This window comes from Anticarsia gemmatalis, chromosome 1 (genome assembly GCF_050436995.1).
Source record: "Anticarsia gemmatalis isolate Benzon Research Colony breed Stoneville strain chromosome 1, ilAntGemm2 primary, whole genome shotgun sequence".
Classification (NCBI taxonomy): Eukaryota; Metazoa; Arthropoda; class Insecta; order Lepidoptera; family Erebidae; genus Anticarsia; species Anticarsia gemmatalis.
This window is the reverse complement of record NC_134745.1, coordinates 9579924-9598156: the sequence shown is the minus strand read 5'-3', so window position 1 is coordinate 9598156 and position 18233 is coordinate 9579924. Positions and strand designations below refer to the sequence as shown.

The 18233-nt window shown below is 35.5% G+C and overlaps 2 protein-coding genes across 8 annotated transcripts; one reads left to right on the top strand and one right to left on the bottom strand.

Moving 5' to 3' along the window:
• Positions 1-106: 106 nt before the first annotated feature.
• On the bottom strand, positions 107-13254 carry LOC142975243 (tumor protein D54). Of its 5 annotated transcripts, none has more exons than XM_076118010.1 (6): positions 13017-13254; positions 4207-4373; positions 3162-3265; positions 2894-2953; positions 2006-2168; positions 107-1139 (listed from the first exon to the last, which is right to left on the bottom strand). In XM_076118010.1, exons 1-6 carry the CDS (start codon positions 13033-13035, stop codon positions 993-995), a joined length of 660 nt encoding a protein of 219 aa, XP_075974125.1. In that variant the 5' UTR covers positions 13036-13254; the 3' UTR covers positions 107-992. The 5 variants fall into 5 exon arrangements, with proteins under 5 accessions (XP_075974125.1, XP_075974096.1, XP_075974103.1 ...); XM_076117981.1 differs by lacking the exon at positions 13017-13254 and adding an exon at positions 7059-7786; XM_076117988.1 differs by lacking the exon at positions 13017-13254 and adding an exon at positions 7059-7747 and having other exon boundaries at positions 107-1112.
• Positions 13255-13915: 661 nt separating this feature from the next.
• On the top strand, positions 13916-17388 carry Rpn13 (regulatory particle non-ATPase 13). Of its 3 annotated transcripts, none has more exons than XM_076117955.1 (6): positions 13916-14051; positions 14139-14476; positions 14855-15069; positions 15213-15415; positions 15724-15947; positions 17000-17388. In XM_076117955.1, exons 2-6 carry the CDS (start codon positions 14147-14149, stop codon positions 17249-17251), a joined length of 1224 nt encoding a protein of 407 aa, XP_075974070.1. In that variant the 5' UTR covers positions 13916-14051; positions 14139-14146; the 3' UTR covers positions 17252-17388. The 3 variants fall into 3 exon arrangements, with proteins under 3 accessions (XP_075974070.1, XP_075974063.1, XP_075974054.1); XM_076117948.1 differs by having other exon boundaries at positions 15676-15911; XM_076117939.1 differs by having other exon boundaries at positions 15676-15947.
• Positions 17389-18233: the final 845 nt, after the last annotated feature.

Below are 18233 nucleotides of genomic sequence, written 5' to 3'. Positions count from 1 at the left end.
CCGGTCTTTCATTTATTATTTGTAGTGTACCCGATAATGTAAAATTCATGATTAATTTAAAGCACTATTGTTTGATGTTGGGAATATTAACAAATAAAATAAGTGATTCAATACATAAATTTTATTTACCGTCTTTAGAGGTATTGTAAATAGTTGATTTTTTTATAAGTAAGGAAAGCTAAGCATCTTACAAAAATATCATTTTTATAGTAATAATGGACCTAACAGGCATCGGCAAGTTATTGTGTCTTACAGTCGTTATACACGTAACAAGGGCTTACAAATTTGTGTTTTAACATTTATAACATGAACATTTTAATAGTTTGTCCTTTATACTTGATATACACAGTTTTAAGCATGAAACACGATTTCAATTTCCATGTCTTTGAAACAAGGTATATTTATTCAGTAAACATTGTTTTGGAATGCAATAATTTAAGACACTAATAAACGAAACAAGGAATATGAAGCATTCGACCAGCAGTCTCTTAAATAATACGAATTTCGAGGACTCAACCACGCCGCAAATTACAACGAATGAGCAACACGATACAATTATTTGTGATACACACGATGCTAAATTATTGTTATTAATTATTTACCATCTTTACATGTCACTGTGACGTTTAAACGTAAATCGAAAAGCAAAACACGTACTCCGCACTCTTTCAATAGAAAAATCTCGTCGATGTCTTTTCCGTTTAAATCTCAAACAATAAGATAGTGAATAATCGTTCAATAACATACATTAACAAACTAACAGTATCACCGCCCGACCCGGTTTACAAGGCAATACATCAACGTTTCAATATAAATAAGTACACATTTTAAAATACTATCTAATAGCACATATAAAAATGGTGTTATATATCAAATTAGGGTGCATTACAAATCGTCAACGCTTCGTCGTATGAGCTCGTGGCGGCGACGGTCTGGGCTCGTCGACTGTGCCGGGGCGGTCACGTGGCGCGGCGTGGACAGCGCGGCGGCGCCTAGGGCAGCGGCTTGCCCTCGGGGATGGTCGGCGACGTGGCGCCGCTCGCCGCGCGGCTCGCGTCGCGCAGCGCCTCGTCGAAGCTCTGCGTCGAGTTGGACCGCGACGTCACCTTGCCCTGCAACACCGCGTCGTCAACGCGTATCTAGTGAAATGCATAATCATGTGGTCAACGGCTTCAATACATTTGGATTCTACTATAAAACTAAATTGAAAATAATCGATTTCTTCAGACTACTCCCAAACTAAGCAGAGCCTTTATAGTATCCATAAAAACAATAAACATCACTCACGTCGAGTGCTTATTACACAAATATAACATCCTGGTGGGGCTCAAAACCGCATCACAGAGCACAAGAACAATGTAATCACTTTATCACCGTAGCGCAAGTGCTTACTTATTCTTTATTTCAGTGAAAAACACTTCTTAGTACTCAAACTTAAATCAATAAGTCGGGACGGGAATAGAACAGACTTCATTAAATAGTTATCGGCCTTATAGGTACACTATTCATGACCCCATAGACTTGGGAAATTGACAGTGTTATATTTTTAACTCTGTGAATATTTGAAACAATATTGATTCTTGTTGTTTACTGACATGTGGTTTAGCTATGCCTTTAAAATGACTTTATAAAAATGGACAATGTCCGTAGTACAATATAACTAAAACAAACAAAAGAATATTTTATTTGTTGTTTAATGCATTACATGTAGGTACTATCAGTCATTTCCCTCTCTACATTCTATCTATATATTCTTTCGATGAGTCTTATTTACAATGATGTCAATGAATCAACGTTATTTCCCTATATTTCTTCAGATATCGGTTGTGTGTCATGAGTAGAAGTTAGCAGACTATTCTTATAGATAAAACTTTACTTATCAGTATTTGTTGCGGTACTTGGTACGTTAACAATGACTCATATCAAGTGAAGTAACGTTATCAAAGGAAACTTGACTGGACAGGTGTACGAGTGTGGTATCAAATATATAATTGTAGATTTTTACCTTAACATTTTCATAAGCAGTGCCGACGCGTTCCTCGATAGAGCGGAATGACTCAGAATTCCGCATCTGACCGATCTTGCTCGACACGCCGGCGGTGATCCCGCCTAGTATCGATGTTGTCTTCTCCGCAGTCGATTTTATCACAGATTCAGTTTTTTGGTATCTATAGGTACATAAAAATCAATAATAAAAAAACGTGCCGATAGAACACATTCATCTGTATAACAATAAGGAAAGTAAAGTAAAAAATCTCTTAAGGTCTTCAAAAAATAAATGGACAAAAACGATCACGTCTTCGATGTAGAATGATGTTGGTATCCAATTTAAACATTGACAGTGAATTTAACACCCATTGAGAATGTTATTTTATGCTTCATTGATGCTAAATTAATAATTTATCTATAAAGTTATTGAGTAATACTTATTTAATAACGTGGGTGTAATGTTAGTGGAAAAAGTCCCATTTTTTATCTATGTAGGTTAGATAACTATTACTTATAACAAACTATTTTTTTATGGAATATATTGTTACAAAGTAATACTGTAGGTTACACATAAGGTAAGTGAGGTAACAAAGATGGGTTAACACAAAATTGTTAGATGGAAACTGATGATAGTTCTATCAGTACTTCAAAACACACATTTTTGATTTCAAATAATAAAGTACTAGTTTTTAATATTATATCAAAGAAACATTATTTTCTTTCGGGTTAGAACTGACGTTAGAAAGTCAAGGTAAAATATAATAAGCGTTCAATAGTCCAGTCGCCTACAGTTCTACGAAGCCTTATATTATAGTGTCTATACAAGCATGCGTGTTAGTGAGTGTATTGTCAAATCTATTCTACAAGGCGTGTCACTATAGAACAAATGCTTACGTTTACTTACATTGGTGCTTCAGTCACAGCCTGTGTAAGCGCGGCCACGCGTGTTTCTATAGTTTGATAGCTGTTGTACAACAAACCAAACGAGAAATCAAATAAAACTAAATAAAACGCCACCATTTGCAGATTTGACAAGCATAAGCAAATTAACAATAAGCTAGGCCACACACCACTACTTGAATCGTTGTTCTAACCCGTGAGAAAAGTCAATCTTTAACTGTATCGTATGATAAATGTAACACATACGCAGTGAACACGTAATCAATACTCACACTTGGCTTTCTTTAACATTTTTCAAACCCTGATTGACGTCTTCGGTAATTTCCTTCCACACGGTTATGCCAAGTTTTCGTTTTAATTCGGAGCTTTGACGGATCTGAAAATTATAAATTAGAATAACTTAGCAAATTGTTTTGGCTCTATATATTGCCAGTGTTGCAAATAAGGTCATAGCGCTCAGCAATATGTGAAATATCACAGACCAAAAAACTTTTTTTAAACTCAAACAATAACTACATTATAATAAGTTATACTAAAATAATAAGGGTTTGGAGAATTTCGCCTCGGGCAATGTGGGGCGGATTTTCTACATCTAAATATAAATTTTAGCATAATATTCAGTTAGTTCTATTCTGATTCCGCGAAATCTTAACAAGTAAGCGTGTTATTCTCACAATAATAGTCGGCAACAAACATGAATAAAATGAAACATCGGATTCTATCGGTATTTCTAAAAGCAATTTGGTCAATTAATGAAACTTAAAATGTAAAAATATGTACCCATGTCATTTTTTGCGAATGCGTCCTTTTGTACCATAAAGAGGACAAGTGAAAATATGGAGTTTGTACTGTATTCCTATAAAAAGATATTTAATGCTTTATCACGCAGTATTTGTGGTTCGTAACGTAAAAGGTACCTACAGAATAATTCAGGCCTGCACCAAATCGTGACTGACAGCTAGCCTTGAGACATCAAACGACCTAACTAAGCATACAATCACTCACGTCTTTCTATTGCACACTGTTTAATGCTTGATTTTGGCATCAGCACAGGTTTTAAATTCAATGATGCGATAAATGGAAAATTAAAATATTGTCAGAGCTCTACATCACTTTGAGATTTGAAAATAATCTTTACAAAATACGTAGTATTTCACCTTTTATGTCTTCTAATAAAATCTTTAATATTCATTTTAGCTAGTCAGCTAATATGGATGTTTGTAGTAAAGTCAGTAGCTGGACGGACCTTCTACATTGGAGCCATGGGACCCCAAATGCGTCAATTATCAGTTGGAACTGTAAGAGAAGAATTAATACCTTGCTTTGCAATACGGTGCGAAGTGTAGCGATTTCGTCTTCGACGTGCGCAAGCTCTCGGCTCCACTCGCTGCGGAGTTGCTCGGCCTGCTCGGGGGTCAGTCCCGCCAGCTCGTCGGGAGTGTGCACGTCACCACCAGCGCCCGCGCCTACCATCGCTTCTTCAGCTAACAACAACAAATCATTACCATATAATATCCATCTAACAAACATTTAAAAAACAATCACCTCTCATATGCAGGTTAACACAGAATTATTAAATAAAATTTGATTTATCCTCACAGACTTAGTTTCTAATAAATTGACCGCGATCACGCGATATCTTAAAAACAGTCTACACAAACTTCGCCTTCACTTCATGAATGTGAATAATCGCGTTTCGTCACAAAGATCTAACCTGCCAAGTTAGCAGTTAACGGGAGAACATGCTACGTAGAACTAAGTTGGATAATGTTTAATACCATAAATAATAGGTACTTAATTATGCATATTAATAATTAATTTATTATGTGTTAATTAGAGTCGTACAATGACCGAGACCTTACAGGATAGTTGGTAATCGCTTAATTAATATAATAAATAATCAGCAACAGTAATAGTAAACACATAGTATATTCAGCGCAACAACAACAAACAAAAAGCAGCGTTCACGATGAGTCGCGTCTGAGTAATGAGCAGCGGCCAGGGGAAAGTCTAATTACGTAATACAATAAGAGAATTATATATTTCTACACTCCGCGCATAACACATACATTTTAAATTGTGCGATTGCCGACACCGGACCATAGTGACTGCAATCTTTTGCGAAACTATTTTTGAGGCTAGTTTTTGTTAACCTGAATAAAAAGTTACTACCGTAATGGACACTTCGTTCAAGATGTAATTATTTACTCGGTATTTATTTTTAAATCTCGCAGTACTGAGTTGTTTATTAAAAATATAAACGACTAATGCAAGTTAAAATATATAAATGATATCTCGTGTATTTGTCCGCTACATTATAGATAGCGATAAATTAAAAAACATTTATAAAAACATTTGCTTGTATCTCTATCATATATTTATCAATGATTTTTATGTGAATCCTAACAATGAGAATACTATTAGAAAATTACGGACTGTCGGCTGTTGAATCTACTGACATCTTCTATCGAGTAAATTATTCACGATACACAATATAGACGATAGCTTGTTCGTTGTCATTGTGTTAATAAGCACATTATCAATGATCACGACTGTGTGCAAGTCGTGATCTTTGCCCTAATGTATACTTGCGGCCAAAACAATATTCTTAAGACTATACAAGCCACTACTTGCTGGATTATATTTATGGAGTTAAGTTATAAAAGATAAAAGAGGAGTTTTTCAGAAGAACAAGTCTTAGTAAGGATTATTGCTTCATTATTATCGTGCCTTTACCAGCAGGCGTAGGCGAAAAATCATACTTTAGCTGGTTTAAGTACAAGTTTTCAGTGTTCTGCTAACTTAAACTAGGACGTAACAAACGGGATTAGAAGTAAAATAACAAAAACGTGGTCATTACACTACAAATCAGTAGCGTTACTAAAGCGGTTGAATATTTTAATTCAGTATGAGCTCAAATTTACGTATGTGCATTGTAATTTTATGGTTAAAATTACCGTTACAGTTTTCTAGAGACACGTCTGGTCGCATTAATGCTGTTCGCTGCAGACTGGCTATGTGCTATAAGAGAAACCTACATAATATTATATCTATAATATAAATAAAAATGAATCATGCATTTGTACGCGCATACCTTTTAAACAATTTAACTAAATTGGATAATTCTTTTTTAATATGTTTGTAACTGTCGGGACAAGGTTTGTATGGGATCGATGGGTTCAAAATTCCCAAGGGACTGGAATAAGCGGGATGAAATTGTACTATAACTGGACGAAGTCGAGCCAATCCGACTCCCGAATCCTAGTATTGGATAAACTACAGACCTGCTTCCAATCATTAAGGACTTTTGCCCGGGATTTCGTATGTAATACTTTAGAATTAAATCAATACGGTTTATCTAGATTGTGAAGTTTCTGTCGATCATATCGTTCAGCCGTCTCGCGCGATTGAGTACAACAACTGTTTATGCGTTAATGGCTAAAATATCATTATGAAAACCCCCATTATCAGTTGCCAATGCCGATACTAAATACATAAATTAATCTTTAATCTTAAATTAATCTCAATTTTTACACAGTGATAAACATGAAATTCACTGATAAGACAGCGAGCGTATCAGTATAACTGAACTTTAAGAAGACACATTTAACGAAGTAACCATATGCTGACGAATGTAGTGTGTTTAAAATGTAAAATATATATAAAAGTAGATAAATAAAATGTTGATGACAAATAAAAGTTGCCCTAAATGACTCCTGTACATAAAAGAGTACTTCATAGAAGATTTACTCAACGGGCGGTGACTATTCAAAAGCTGAGTAAACAATTGAAAAAGTCAGTCATAATGCCTTTACTTTTCTTACTCTATGAACTGAACTAAAGAAATGAAGCAATATTAAGAATAATAGCAACATATCTATACATTTTAACGTCTTTAGTATAGCCAGAACCCCAAACAAGTTTTTGTCAACCAACAAAAAAATACCCGTTTTGTAAGACATAATTATCTCAGCCTCATATATTTAGAACTATTCAAAGTAGATTCTGATGTGTTTTAATAAAATTTCGATGCTATCACATCTTGTTTATAAGCTGGGACATGGTAGGTCACAGTTACAATGAAAACTATGATAATGCCTTTATATACCTGTCACATTTTGAACATATTATACAATATGGATCGTGTGGTTAACTAGTTTTCAACTAACCTCCAACTGCGATACCTAAAAATTTCTTGTAATTCGTATGACTGGACATCTTGGCAAGATAAGGTTTGGATAAGTCTTGAAAGGTAACTCGTACTTCTCGCATCTTTCTTCTAAATATTCGCAAACGTCGACGACGATTATCAACATAGAACTCTGTTTCAATGCATAGAGCAGATTCGGCAAGATCGGGCAGCATGCGCCAGTCAGCTTCAGGGTCGTTCTGCGGCCAGTTTGGCAGCTCTTCTAGTTCATCCAGTTCTTCAACAGCCACGTCGAAACTTGGCGTAGAGTCATCGTCTGGTGGCAAGAAGTACGGGTCCTCCATGTACTCCAAGCTCGTCGGCTCCACGCCGCCGCTCGACGTTCCATCGCTTGCCATTCTATCTGCCTCGTCTTCCGCGACAATTAAGCATATTTCGTATTTATCGTGTAATTGGAGCCCAATGTCTTTTTATCACGTGGTAGAGACATGCGCAGGGGCAATAAAGTTGAGATCACTTATTAGTTTTTTGAAACTCTACATTATAAATAACTAAAAAGTTACTATCACTTTACAAACATAGTGTTTTTCGCAATAAACACGACTGACACGAGTAACATGAATGCGTGCACCGGCGGCGCGCAATGATGTCAGTTTCTTCCGCCACGTCGAGCCCCACCAAGCGAGCCAGCCCGCGTTCGTTTCGCGCCGTTGCCCGATTGCTCGTGTTCGCCACTTTCACCAATAACGTGAGCTCCGATCTTGACGTTTAGTTAAAATTCTGACCTCCAAAATATTTGCACATAAATTATGTTAGCGTTAACTTATGTTTTAGAAGAATCAGAGCATACTGAATCAAATATCGAGGAAGGTATTTACGAATCAGGGTCTCTGACCACGCAACAAGTTTTGAACAGCGAACAAAACAACAAAACCATAGATTGAGCTCACCTTGTGCCGCTAAAGTTTATTGACAGTGCCGCAGGCGAGCGGGCTGCGCAAACGCCCGGCCACGAGAGTATTGAGTCATTTGTTTCTTGTCGAAATACAGTAAAAAAGTCTACGGATTGCACGACGAATGAATCATAGCTCGACCTCAGGTGGTACAGCCAAATAAAATCGGTGCTGATGGCAATTTTGTTTTTATAACTATTTCAATTATTTTCCATTATGATCTAGGCGATAGTTGCGGCAATGTAGCTTCTTTAGTAATGCAGGTGTTAGGATTATATAGTTATAGTTATCCTACTAGCTGAAGACCCAGAAAAACACATAGGCTACTTTTTATCCCGGGGTTCCCGAGGAATCGAGATTTACACGGGAAGGGTTTCCACGCGGACGAAGTCGCGGGCGGTCTCTAGTATAAGATAAAATAATACCTACACTATTCATCAAATTATCTAGTTTTGACCTTAGTTTTTACATAAAACGTGGATTTTAGTCTTTGTTACCAAGATGTCGTAAAAAAAACATTACCTACTGCCGATGTGCAATATTAAACGAATAATTTGATTACAGTCACAATCAGTGAAGTGTACCTATATACAATATGGTGGAAATGAGATCAGTGATATTTGACAATCATCGCACTTTCCAGGATCCTCCATAAATTTTTATGCATGATGATAACATCACTACCGTAAAACGGGGTGAATAGAAACAATTTTCAACTTTGTCCTAAAAATTTGTTGCGAATAACTTGTTATTTTTATTGTCGGGTTATTCTATATCATGTCCGGCGCCATTAAGAAAGAGCTAAAACCATATTTGTCGAAAAATATGCATAATTTTACGATATTTCCTTAAAAAAATGGTCAATTTCTATTCACCCAGCGATAGGGGTAAATCGAAACGACCAAAGGGGTGAATGGAAAAACTGTTAGGGCTGCCAAAGACGACTTATCCAACATGCTGAAAAGGGAGGTTGTGTGTTTAAAAATTGAAATAACCGTTGATAATTACACAAGCTGACCCGCGCAACTTCGCTTGCGTCACATAAGAGAGAATGGGTCAAAATTGACCCCGTTTTTGTAACATTTTACACCCGTACTCTGCTCCTATCGGTAGTAGCGTGATGATATATAGCCTATAACCTTCCTCGATAAATGGACTATCTAACACTGAAAGAATTTTTCAAATCGGACCAGTAGTTCCTGAGATAGCGCGTTCAAACAAACAAACAAACTCTTCAGCTTTATAATATTAGTATAGATAGTATAGATTAGTATAGATTCGTATAGATTAACTCAAAAAATAAAACAAGATAACCTAACTAACTTTCATACTATATGCAGTAGTTTGCCGTTATGACTTTGATACAATGATAATTGTGAATTTCAGAACATTAATAACTATTAATTTTTCATTGTTTATGTTAATTTTGTTTACAGTTTTTGACAACCCTATTTATTAATCTCTATTGACCCCTCACTTGTTTCTATTCACCCCTTACGCGTTTCTATTCAACCCTGCTATGTTTCCATTCACCCCATACTGTAGTTCTATTCACCCTTCAAACGATTCTATTCACCCCGTTTATACAAAAAAATGACTATTTCTGTGAATTAAACATATTTTTTAGGTTTAAAAACGTTTTTTCAATTAACATTATTGTATCTTTATAGATTAATATACACCTAAAGAGATAAACACTTCAAACAACTCATTAGAAAAGAAATCCCACTTTAAATCCAAAGTTTTGGAGGTCGATATTAAGGCATTCGAGGACGGTTGTCTTTGAAGCATTTTTTTGGGTATAAATATCATTTTAAACATCTAAACAATTATGACACCGCAGAGAAGTAATATCGACGTGTAATCATTTCAAATTTGAACTAAATTCTTCAACGAGGAGTACTCAAATATTGGCCTTGAAAACTTTCCTGATTTTTTTTCTATTCACCCCGCGAATTCTATTCACCCCGTTTTACGGTACCTATTTACTATTCATTACGTATTATTCACTGTTTACGACATATAAAATTAACACCCTACAAACAATAAATTCCCTTAGTGCTTCTGTTTATCTGTCTGATTTACTTATTGAATGAAGGTTTTGTAGAAAAAATGGCACAGGATATTAGTATAGAGAATGTAAAAAGGAGAAGAAATAGATTACTGAGCCATTAAAAATGCTCTTGGGTTACTCCTTCAACTAAACATACTACCTACATAAAAATAACAAACTACATAAAAATATCAAAACCATGATTGGTTAAATAACTTTGATGGTTTTTTCTTCATGTGCAACTTTTTTCTTAAAATAGTTTTAATGCACTTTAATAATTATTTTATTCAATTCATTAAGTATGTGTAACATGCCAAGTTATGTTTGAGAATTCCCTTAAACCAATGAATTCACTTTACTACAAATAATAACAAGTGCAGAAACCATGTATCTATGAAACAAGTGAAAATTATATTATGTGCTAGCTGACCCGGCAAGCATTGCTTTGCCATATAAAAAAAAAATTGAGTGACTTAGGTGTATGAAAAATAGATGTTGGCCTATTCTCAGACCTAGTCAATATGCTCACAAAATTTCATGAGAATCGGTCAAGCCGTTTCGGAGGAGTATGACAACGAAAACTGTGACGCGAGAATTTTATATATTAGATGTATAACTTTACAAGCATTTTATTTATATTATGTTTAATCAAGTTATGGTATGTTTGAGATGGACTACAGGAATGTGATAGTAATTGGTTCCATATTTATCCATATCTATGATATTTTATTATTATCAGTCAACAAATTGATACATATTTTGTACAGCATTTATCTATGGCACAGCATGTAAAGTGTGACTCATCAAGATTAAAGTATGCTACAAATTCATATGAAATAATGAATCAATAAAAAGAAATTAAGTACAAAATAAATAATTAACTAAAAATGTTTTTTTTTATGATTACATAAAACAAGACCATTTCAATTAGTAGATAATAAAAGATGCAACATTATACAAGTATTTCAAGTTTCACAAATGCAGGTATTTCTTTATCTAGTATTTTTTTATAGAGAGTAACATAAAGAGAGCTAATGGGTTAAACTGTAATCAATTATGTATTTTGTAGCAACTCAAGGCCTATCTTTCAGTTGAGGAAAAGACCCTCGCTTCGCAGTGGGAGAATAAAAGGGTATATTCCCGGTGTCCACCCCCTGCTTGTCCACCCCGGGTGGACAGAGACACAAATCTTTTAAAAAGTTCTCGGTGTCCACCCCTGGGGGACAGTGAGAATTAATTTTAAATTATTCCCGCTGGCCACCCTGGGTGGACAAAAACACGAGTTTCATATTACTACTCTCGATGTTCACCGCCGGTGGACAAAGCCAATGCTTAAATAAACATTCTCAATGTCCACGCTTGCTGGAATTGGGTGTAAATAATTATAACAAAATTAATTATATAGTGAATAAAATGATCACTTAAAATGTATTTTTTTACGTTTATTGTTATAACTTATACCTTGGTTTAATAAGTGCCGCAACTTAGGGTCAATCAACATTATATGGGAAAACACACAATAGATAGTGTACCTACTTTTATTTACCCTAGAAATGTTGATAATACGATTAAACTATATACCTACTTAATTAATTTTGTTATAATTATTTACACCCAATTCCAGCAAGCGTGAACATTGAGAATGTTTATTTAAGCAGTGGCTTTGTCCACCGGCGGTGAACATCGAGAGTAGTAATATGAAACTCGTGTTTTTGTCCACCCAGGGTGGCCAGCGGTAATAATTTAAAATTAATTCTCACTGTCCCCCAGGGGTGGACACCGAGAACTTTTTAAAAGATTTGTGTCTCTGTCCACCCGGGGTGGACAAGCAGGGGGTGGACACCGGGAATATACCGAATAAAAGTGGGTTAAAAAATGTGTATGTATGTGAATAGGTATGTTAAATGGTTTAATCATAATATTATGTAGGTTTATTTCTCAACTACATAATTTATTTTAAATCATAATGAAAAACAAAATTCTAAGGAGAGCTGAGATTAACTCATAGGTAGATACTATCCAGAAAATGCACCCTAAAACTCTTAAATTTCAAGAAACTGTTAACAATAAAGTAAGTTTGTCTATGTAACTACAAATGATTTATAAATTGTGGAAATCAAAATGTATTATAATATTAAATATTTCTATTTTCTCCATAATATAATAAACATAGATGATAATAACTCTACATATCTAAACATGAGCAACAAAAAAAGCTATGTTAACCATGTACAGAAGCCGACTTAGACCATGTTACAATAATTGGAAATATGAGTCATGTTATTGATTGCCTAGTTTCAGACTTTTGGTTATAATAACATTCAAAAGATGGCAATCTTATTTTCATAACACTGCATTATCAACGTTTTATTATTATCTTAACACATCATAGGATAAAATAACATGAAATTACAGAATTTGTAGCTTCAATGATTGCACCAATTTTACCAAATTCACAAATTTTACAATGTGTTTAAGACAGCTTGAAACAAAAGAAATAGCCAGTCATCTAAGAAATCTAATGAGAATTAGATATATTACTAATTTAATTTAACTATGCACTTAATTACTGTTTACACCATGATAAGTTACTATTGATTTTGTGCAATTATCCAATTTGTTCTCCAGGGAATATGATGTATTCCTACGTTTACAAAACACTCCGAAATTATGGTGTAGACACAAATCTGGGTACCAATCTAAAGTTGATTTAGAGCATGATCAGTAAGAACTTGTTATATTATTAAGTTTATACCAGCTAGTAAATCTTAAAAAACTTGTTACCCATTTAAATAAATTGATTATTAGAAAATCGTTGTCTTCGGTAGGCAGCGAGTACCTTCATACGCAGTTTATGAATATGTTCGATAGATAAAGCTTTTGTCGTTTGTGAAGAATAATCAAAGTATGACAAATCCGAAATGGAACACAAACAAATACAAATTAATAATTGAAAATAACTCTTACATACCTGTTTGCACACCACTCATGTTGGTTGAAGAAAAGAACCGCAAAGCGATCTACAAATTACACTGTTTATATCAGTACGTACTTATAAGTAATAAGCTAGATCAGTGCGTTTTTTTTGTACACAAGGATTAATTTAATTAAATTGAACCTTGTAAATAACTTCGATAAATTCGCAGAGTTATGATAAACCGAATTGCAAAACACGTCACGTATTCATCAAACACAAGTTGAAGTAATCGATATCCAGGAATCGAATAGTATTTCTACAACAACTAATTATCGATATCGTAGTAGTCGAGTTTAAAAAGCTAAAGAAAAGCTAACTATTCACGTTCAAACGGATTGATTACAAAAATTAGGTATTTATTACACGTTGCTTAATTTAATTCGTATTAAAAATATTTTTAATACTGTTAGGTATTAAATTAAACGGCGGAAGGACAAAAAATAAATGTTTAAATAATTTTTAACGCTCCCTTAGATATTCAACATGCATTAGGCTCTAGCTTGAATATTTGAATAGCGAGTTCCTTACATATTCGTCCAAGTTGATGACCAATTTTCTACGAGCAAGTGGATAGACAGTTATTCAAAACAGTCTTTCTACACATTAATGGGCCACGGCAAACTAATGATTTGTGCAGTTTTGTCATCTGTAAAGGGATCCCGTTATTCTGATTCAATTCCTATAAATAACAAAATTTTGTACTTTGGAAAGTAGGTATTGTGTTTTGTGCTATGAGTACTTGCCAAGAATGCTTAACTTGTCTTTAGCCTTATATCTTTGCTTCACAATCATACTAATAATATACCTCAAAGTCCAACAAGTCGTCCAACTAATTGGATCATGAACCTATTTATTTATGCTGGATGTAAGAGAGAACCATAGAGTAGGGCGAGATGAGAACTGAGAAATGAAAATTTCCTAGTCATTCATAAATCATTCACGACATTCATATTTCACATGAATTCGTAGAAACTTTTGGGTATTAAAATTGTTAAACTTGTATGAAATCTGCTGAATCAAGAGATTAAGGTATATTATTTGTAAAAAAGCGATTCCGTATTGTTTGAATTATACATTTTGGACAGGTATGTAATGTAATGTTCATTGAATTTTCAGGTCCCATCATGTCGGCTACTGCTTTATTTGGAAATACCTCAGGGTTGGGTGGTAGTTCAGGAGGTAATAAGCACCTAGTGGAATTTCGCGCTGGAAGAATGACTCTTAAAGGGCGTATGGTACATCCAGACAAAAGAAAGGGTCTTCTGTATGTATACCAAGGAGAGGATTCTTTGATGCATTTCTGTTGGAAAGATCGTACTACCGGCGAAGTTGAGGACGATTTGTTGATATTTCCTGACGATTGTGAATTTGTACGAGTAAATGAATGCACTACAGGCAGGGTCTATGTGCTCAAATTTAAATCTTTCCCAAAGAAGTACTTCTTCTGGATGCAGGTGGGTTAAGTAATGAGATTGTCTCATCTTACTTTGAAATACATATTACTATTTTAGTCACATTCATATTAAAAAATCTCATTATCAACATCCTTTTGAATTATTCATTAACTAAAAAAATGCAACTTGACCACTGACTGTGTGTTATAATTTTGGATAGTGTGAAAACAGAACAACACTCAAAACAAGTTAGGTATACTGTTTTCATTATCATTTCCTTGTGACATGAAAATTTTGTATTGTGCTATGATTATAACAGTTTCCAAGCATTGTAATGCATATTATGTAATTTAATAAATATAATAACATTGCAGCTTCCAGAGTGAGGAAGTCCACTGATTCAATGCTGAATTACAAAGTTATAATTTTACCCATTAGGAACCCAAGACTGATAAGGATGATGATTACTGCCGTCGCATCAATGAAGCACTGAATAACCCACCAACTTCTGGTGGCCGTGGAGGTGGCAGTGGTGGTGGTCAAGATGGAGAACTGCAGAATCTGTTGAACAACATGTCTCAACAGCAACTTATGCAACTGCTTGGAGGAGTCGGCCAGATCGGTGGACTATCCTCACTTCTTGGCACGATGGGGTAACTTGTTTACTTTACTTATAACATTAACTGCATTCATACTAATTATTATTGAACTACATAAACATGTTTAACTATATGGGAAGTTTTACTATGATCAATTTATTTTTGTTGTTAAAAACTCTTTTCTTATTCTTGTTTAGTAACAACAGTGGTGGCAACAGTGGCAGCACTAGCACCCGCCCCTCGGCCGGCAGCGGTAACAGCTCCCGCGGTAGCAGCGCCCCGCGCACCACTGAGGCCCCAGCGGCACGCACACCATCGCGTGCCCGCGACGTGCCAGCCCCGACAGCCACGCCACCCAATACTGCTACCACGCCTGCAGCTGCTACTGCGACTCAACGTGGTAAGTCCTAATACCGCGTACGTCGTGCCCACCGACGTACCTGGTGAACACATAGTTTTTCTTGTAAATTCTATTATCTTTGAAGCACTACAAATTTCATAACCTTGCACATGAAACAAGAAATGACTGGATGTAAAATACCAAACATAAACAAAGGAGTTGAATACGATTCTCTCACATTTTCTATTGTGCAGAGTTAAAATCGAGGAGAAAGTAGTAGGGACCTCGTTAATGCTAATGTATAAGCATGATCACGACAGGTGGGCAGATCTACTTGTCGGATCTGCAGCGCTACTTCTCGGGCTTAGGCAACGCACCGCCGGAAGGCGAGGGCGCGGCGGGAGCGGCGGGCGCGGCGGGGGCCGGCGGCGCGCGCGTGGACCTGGCGGCGGCGCTGGCGTCGTCCGACGTGGTGTCCGCGGCCACGACGCCGCCCAATGCGCAGCGCCTGGCGCCGCACCTGCCGCCGACGTCGGCGGGCGCCGCCCAGGATGATGTAAGGACCACACTGCTCTCACCGCAGTTCGCTCAGGTGAACCTTCACGTATAGCGCAACCGTTTCCGGCTGCGGCTCGTCGCCACCGGACGTCTCGCGGTGTCCGCTTGGGCTTCGTTATCTTTGAGGGCGATTCACGCTCGTCGCGATCGGAACGCTTGACTGGTTGGTCGGTTTGCGTGTGGTTGCATGGGACGCTTTCCTTTCATATTGGTCACTCGCGATCTATCTTAACTTTTCGAATTACTTTCAATGTGATACTTAGATGCATGATACTGATACGTTATGACATACACATCCTATTACATTGTTTTGTATTATTGCTAAGTTAAATATCATTAGCTACACCAACCGACGGCTTACGACGATCTTAAATCACACACCTTATAACTATGAAAACAATGTTCAGTGAAGTATGTTGACTCATAATTGCATGCTGCATGCACAGGCTAATAGCCCACGAGAAAGTCACGTAAATCAGTTAAATGTGACGTTTTATAAATCTATTTTCTGGGTGGTTCTACCTTGATGTACTTACATAATTGTAAGTTTGAAATAATGTGTTTTTAATCTCCATTTGTAAGTATTCATCGACATCTTAAAAATGCAAGGTCATATCGACGAGATGAAAAGTATTTAAGATACTTAGTAAGTTAATACAAATAAGCATTATCTTAAGTCTACCATGTTTCTTTTGCAGCAATAGATGATTTTTATACATAATAAGTTTTTGATAATATCTCAAATGCTTCAAAATAAAGGCGATTAGTACACGTTAAGAAAACGTTCTGCGTATTTCTATGTACTATTATGTACCTATTACACCAGCTACGTGGATGTTGTGAAACAATTAAATCGTTGCGTGTACACGAGGCTTAAATGTCATCTTCCATATTTTGTTTCGGAAAGGATACCTTGCATGTCTTCTCAAACTATTTAACTGTTTTACATAATGCTCAACAATAATATAATTGTTATATGGTGGGCATTAATGTAATAATAATATTTAAAAACAATAAAAATCTCTGGGTTCCATATTTCCTTCCATTCACTTACCCTCTTTATGGATATAAAGCATGATATTTCAGGCAACAAACCAGTTCTCTTCTGCTTTGACTTCTGGACAAATGGGTCCAGTTATCTCGCAGTTTGGGCTACCATCTGACGTGGCTTCGGCTGCAAATACTGGTGATATGCAGGCCTTCTTCAAGGCTCTTGAAAATACATCCAATCCGTCTGATGCAAGCAAGCAAGAGGGTGATGACAAGAAGAAAGATGATAAACCCAAAGATGAAAAGAAAGAGAAAAAAGACGATGACGCCGAAATGTCCTTAGATTAATTTCGACTGTATATACCTATATTATTCACTTACAAGTCGAATTATTCAAAAACTGCTAAGTTGTAACTTGCAATATTTGTTTTACTTTTGCTCGCAATTTATACCCATTTAACCAATATATAGATTTTCCTTTAAAACTTGTTTCATTCACATTATTAACCTCCAGTCTCTTATTTTCCTTAAAAAGTGATAGACACATTCCATACATTCCTATTAGCTAATTAATGGTGCAATTGCTATTTTTATATTGTTGTTAACAGTATTAAAAACTGCGCAGTATTAAAAAACTTAGTGCAAAAAGTTTTTTACTAAGTTCAAGTATTTTTAAGTGTGAACCGACTACCCGGAAATCAAAGTTAATTTCATAACTTATGATTAGAATACAACAAAACATATAGTTTTAATTTAGGCTTTTTAACACAGCAAGAGACGCCTGAATCGTGTACTTATACTAAAGTTCACAGCAGCCAGCAAAAAGATATTATTAATACTGGTTATTGAAAAATATGTAACAATTTACTTAGTTCACAATAAATAATAAAGACATTATTAGGTAGTTATATTAAACATAGCTACTTATGCTACAATATAGACCCGTTCTGTAATGCGATGTATGAATGGCTCATTCACGCTTGTAGATTTAATAAAAAGCGCCATCTGTGCGTCTCTATGGACATTTTTTTGGTATGGTAAGATGGCGCTACTGTATTTGTCGCACAGTGAATGTAGGAATTAATTACGAATTTTTACGTGTGTTTATTATGTTTTTCAGTAGATCGGAATTGTTTTGCCAAAATAATACCAGTACTTTGAACATTTCGGTAATCAAGTTATCAATTCAGAATTAACTCATTGTATAATGTTTTTAAATATAAAACTTTCAAGTATCCATATCTATATAAAAATAATGTCTAGATAGTCCTTTAACGACGTACACCACACTTTAACAGGACAACATAGTTTTTATAACCTGTCTTTGTTT

Coding starts and splice junctions, on each gene's coding strand:
- LOC142975243 (XM_076117981.1), bottom strand. CDS start 7,437: ATGGCAAGCGATGGAACGTCGAGCGGCGGCGTGGAGCCGACGAGCTTG. Junction 4,374..7,058: donor TTTAGGTATCGCAGTTGGAG/GTTAGTTGAAAA, acceptor TGTTGTTGTTAG/CTGAAGAAGCGATGGTAGGC. Junction 2,954..3,161: donor AATGTTAAAGAAAGCCAAGT/GTGAGTATTGAT, acceptor GTTGTACAACAG/CTATCAAACTATAGAAACAC.
- Rpn13 (XM_076117939.1), top strand. CDS start 14,147: ATGTCGGCTACTGCTTTATTTGGAAATACCTCAGGGTTGGGTGGTAGT. Junction 15,070..15,212: donor TCACTTCTTGGCACGATGGG/GTAACTTGTTTA, acceptor ATTCTTGTTTAG/TAACAACAGTGGTGGCAACA. Junction 15,416..15,675: donor TGCTACTGCGACTCAACGTG/GTAAGTCCTAAT, acceptor TGATCACGACAG/GTGGGCAGATCTACTTGTCG.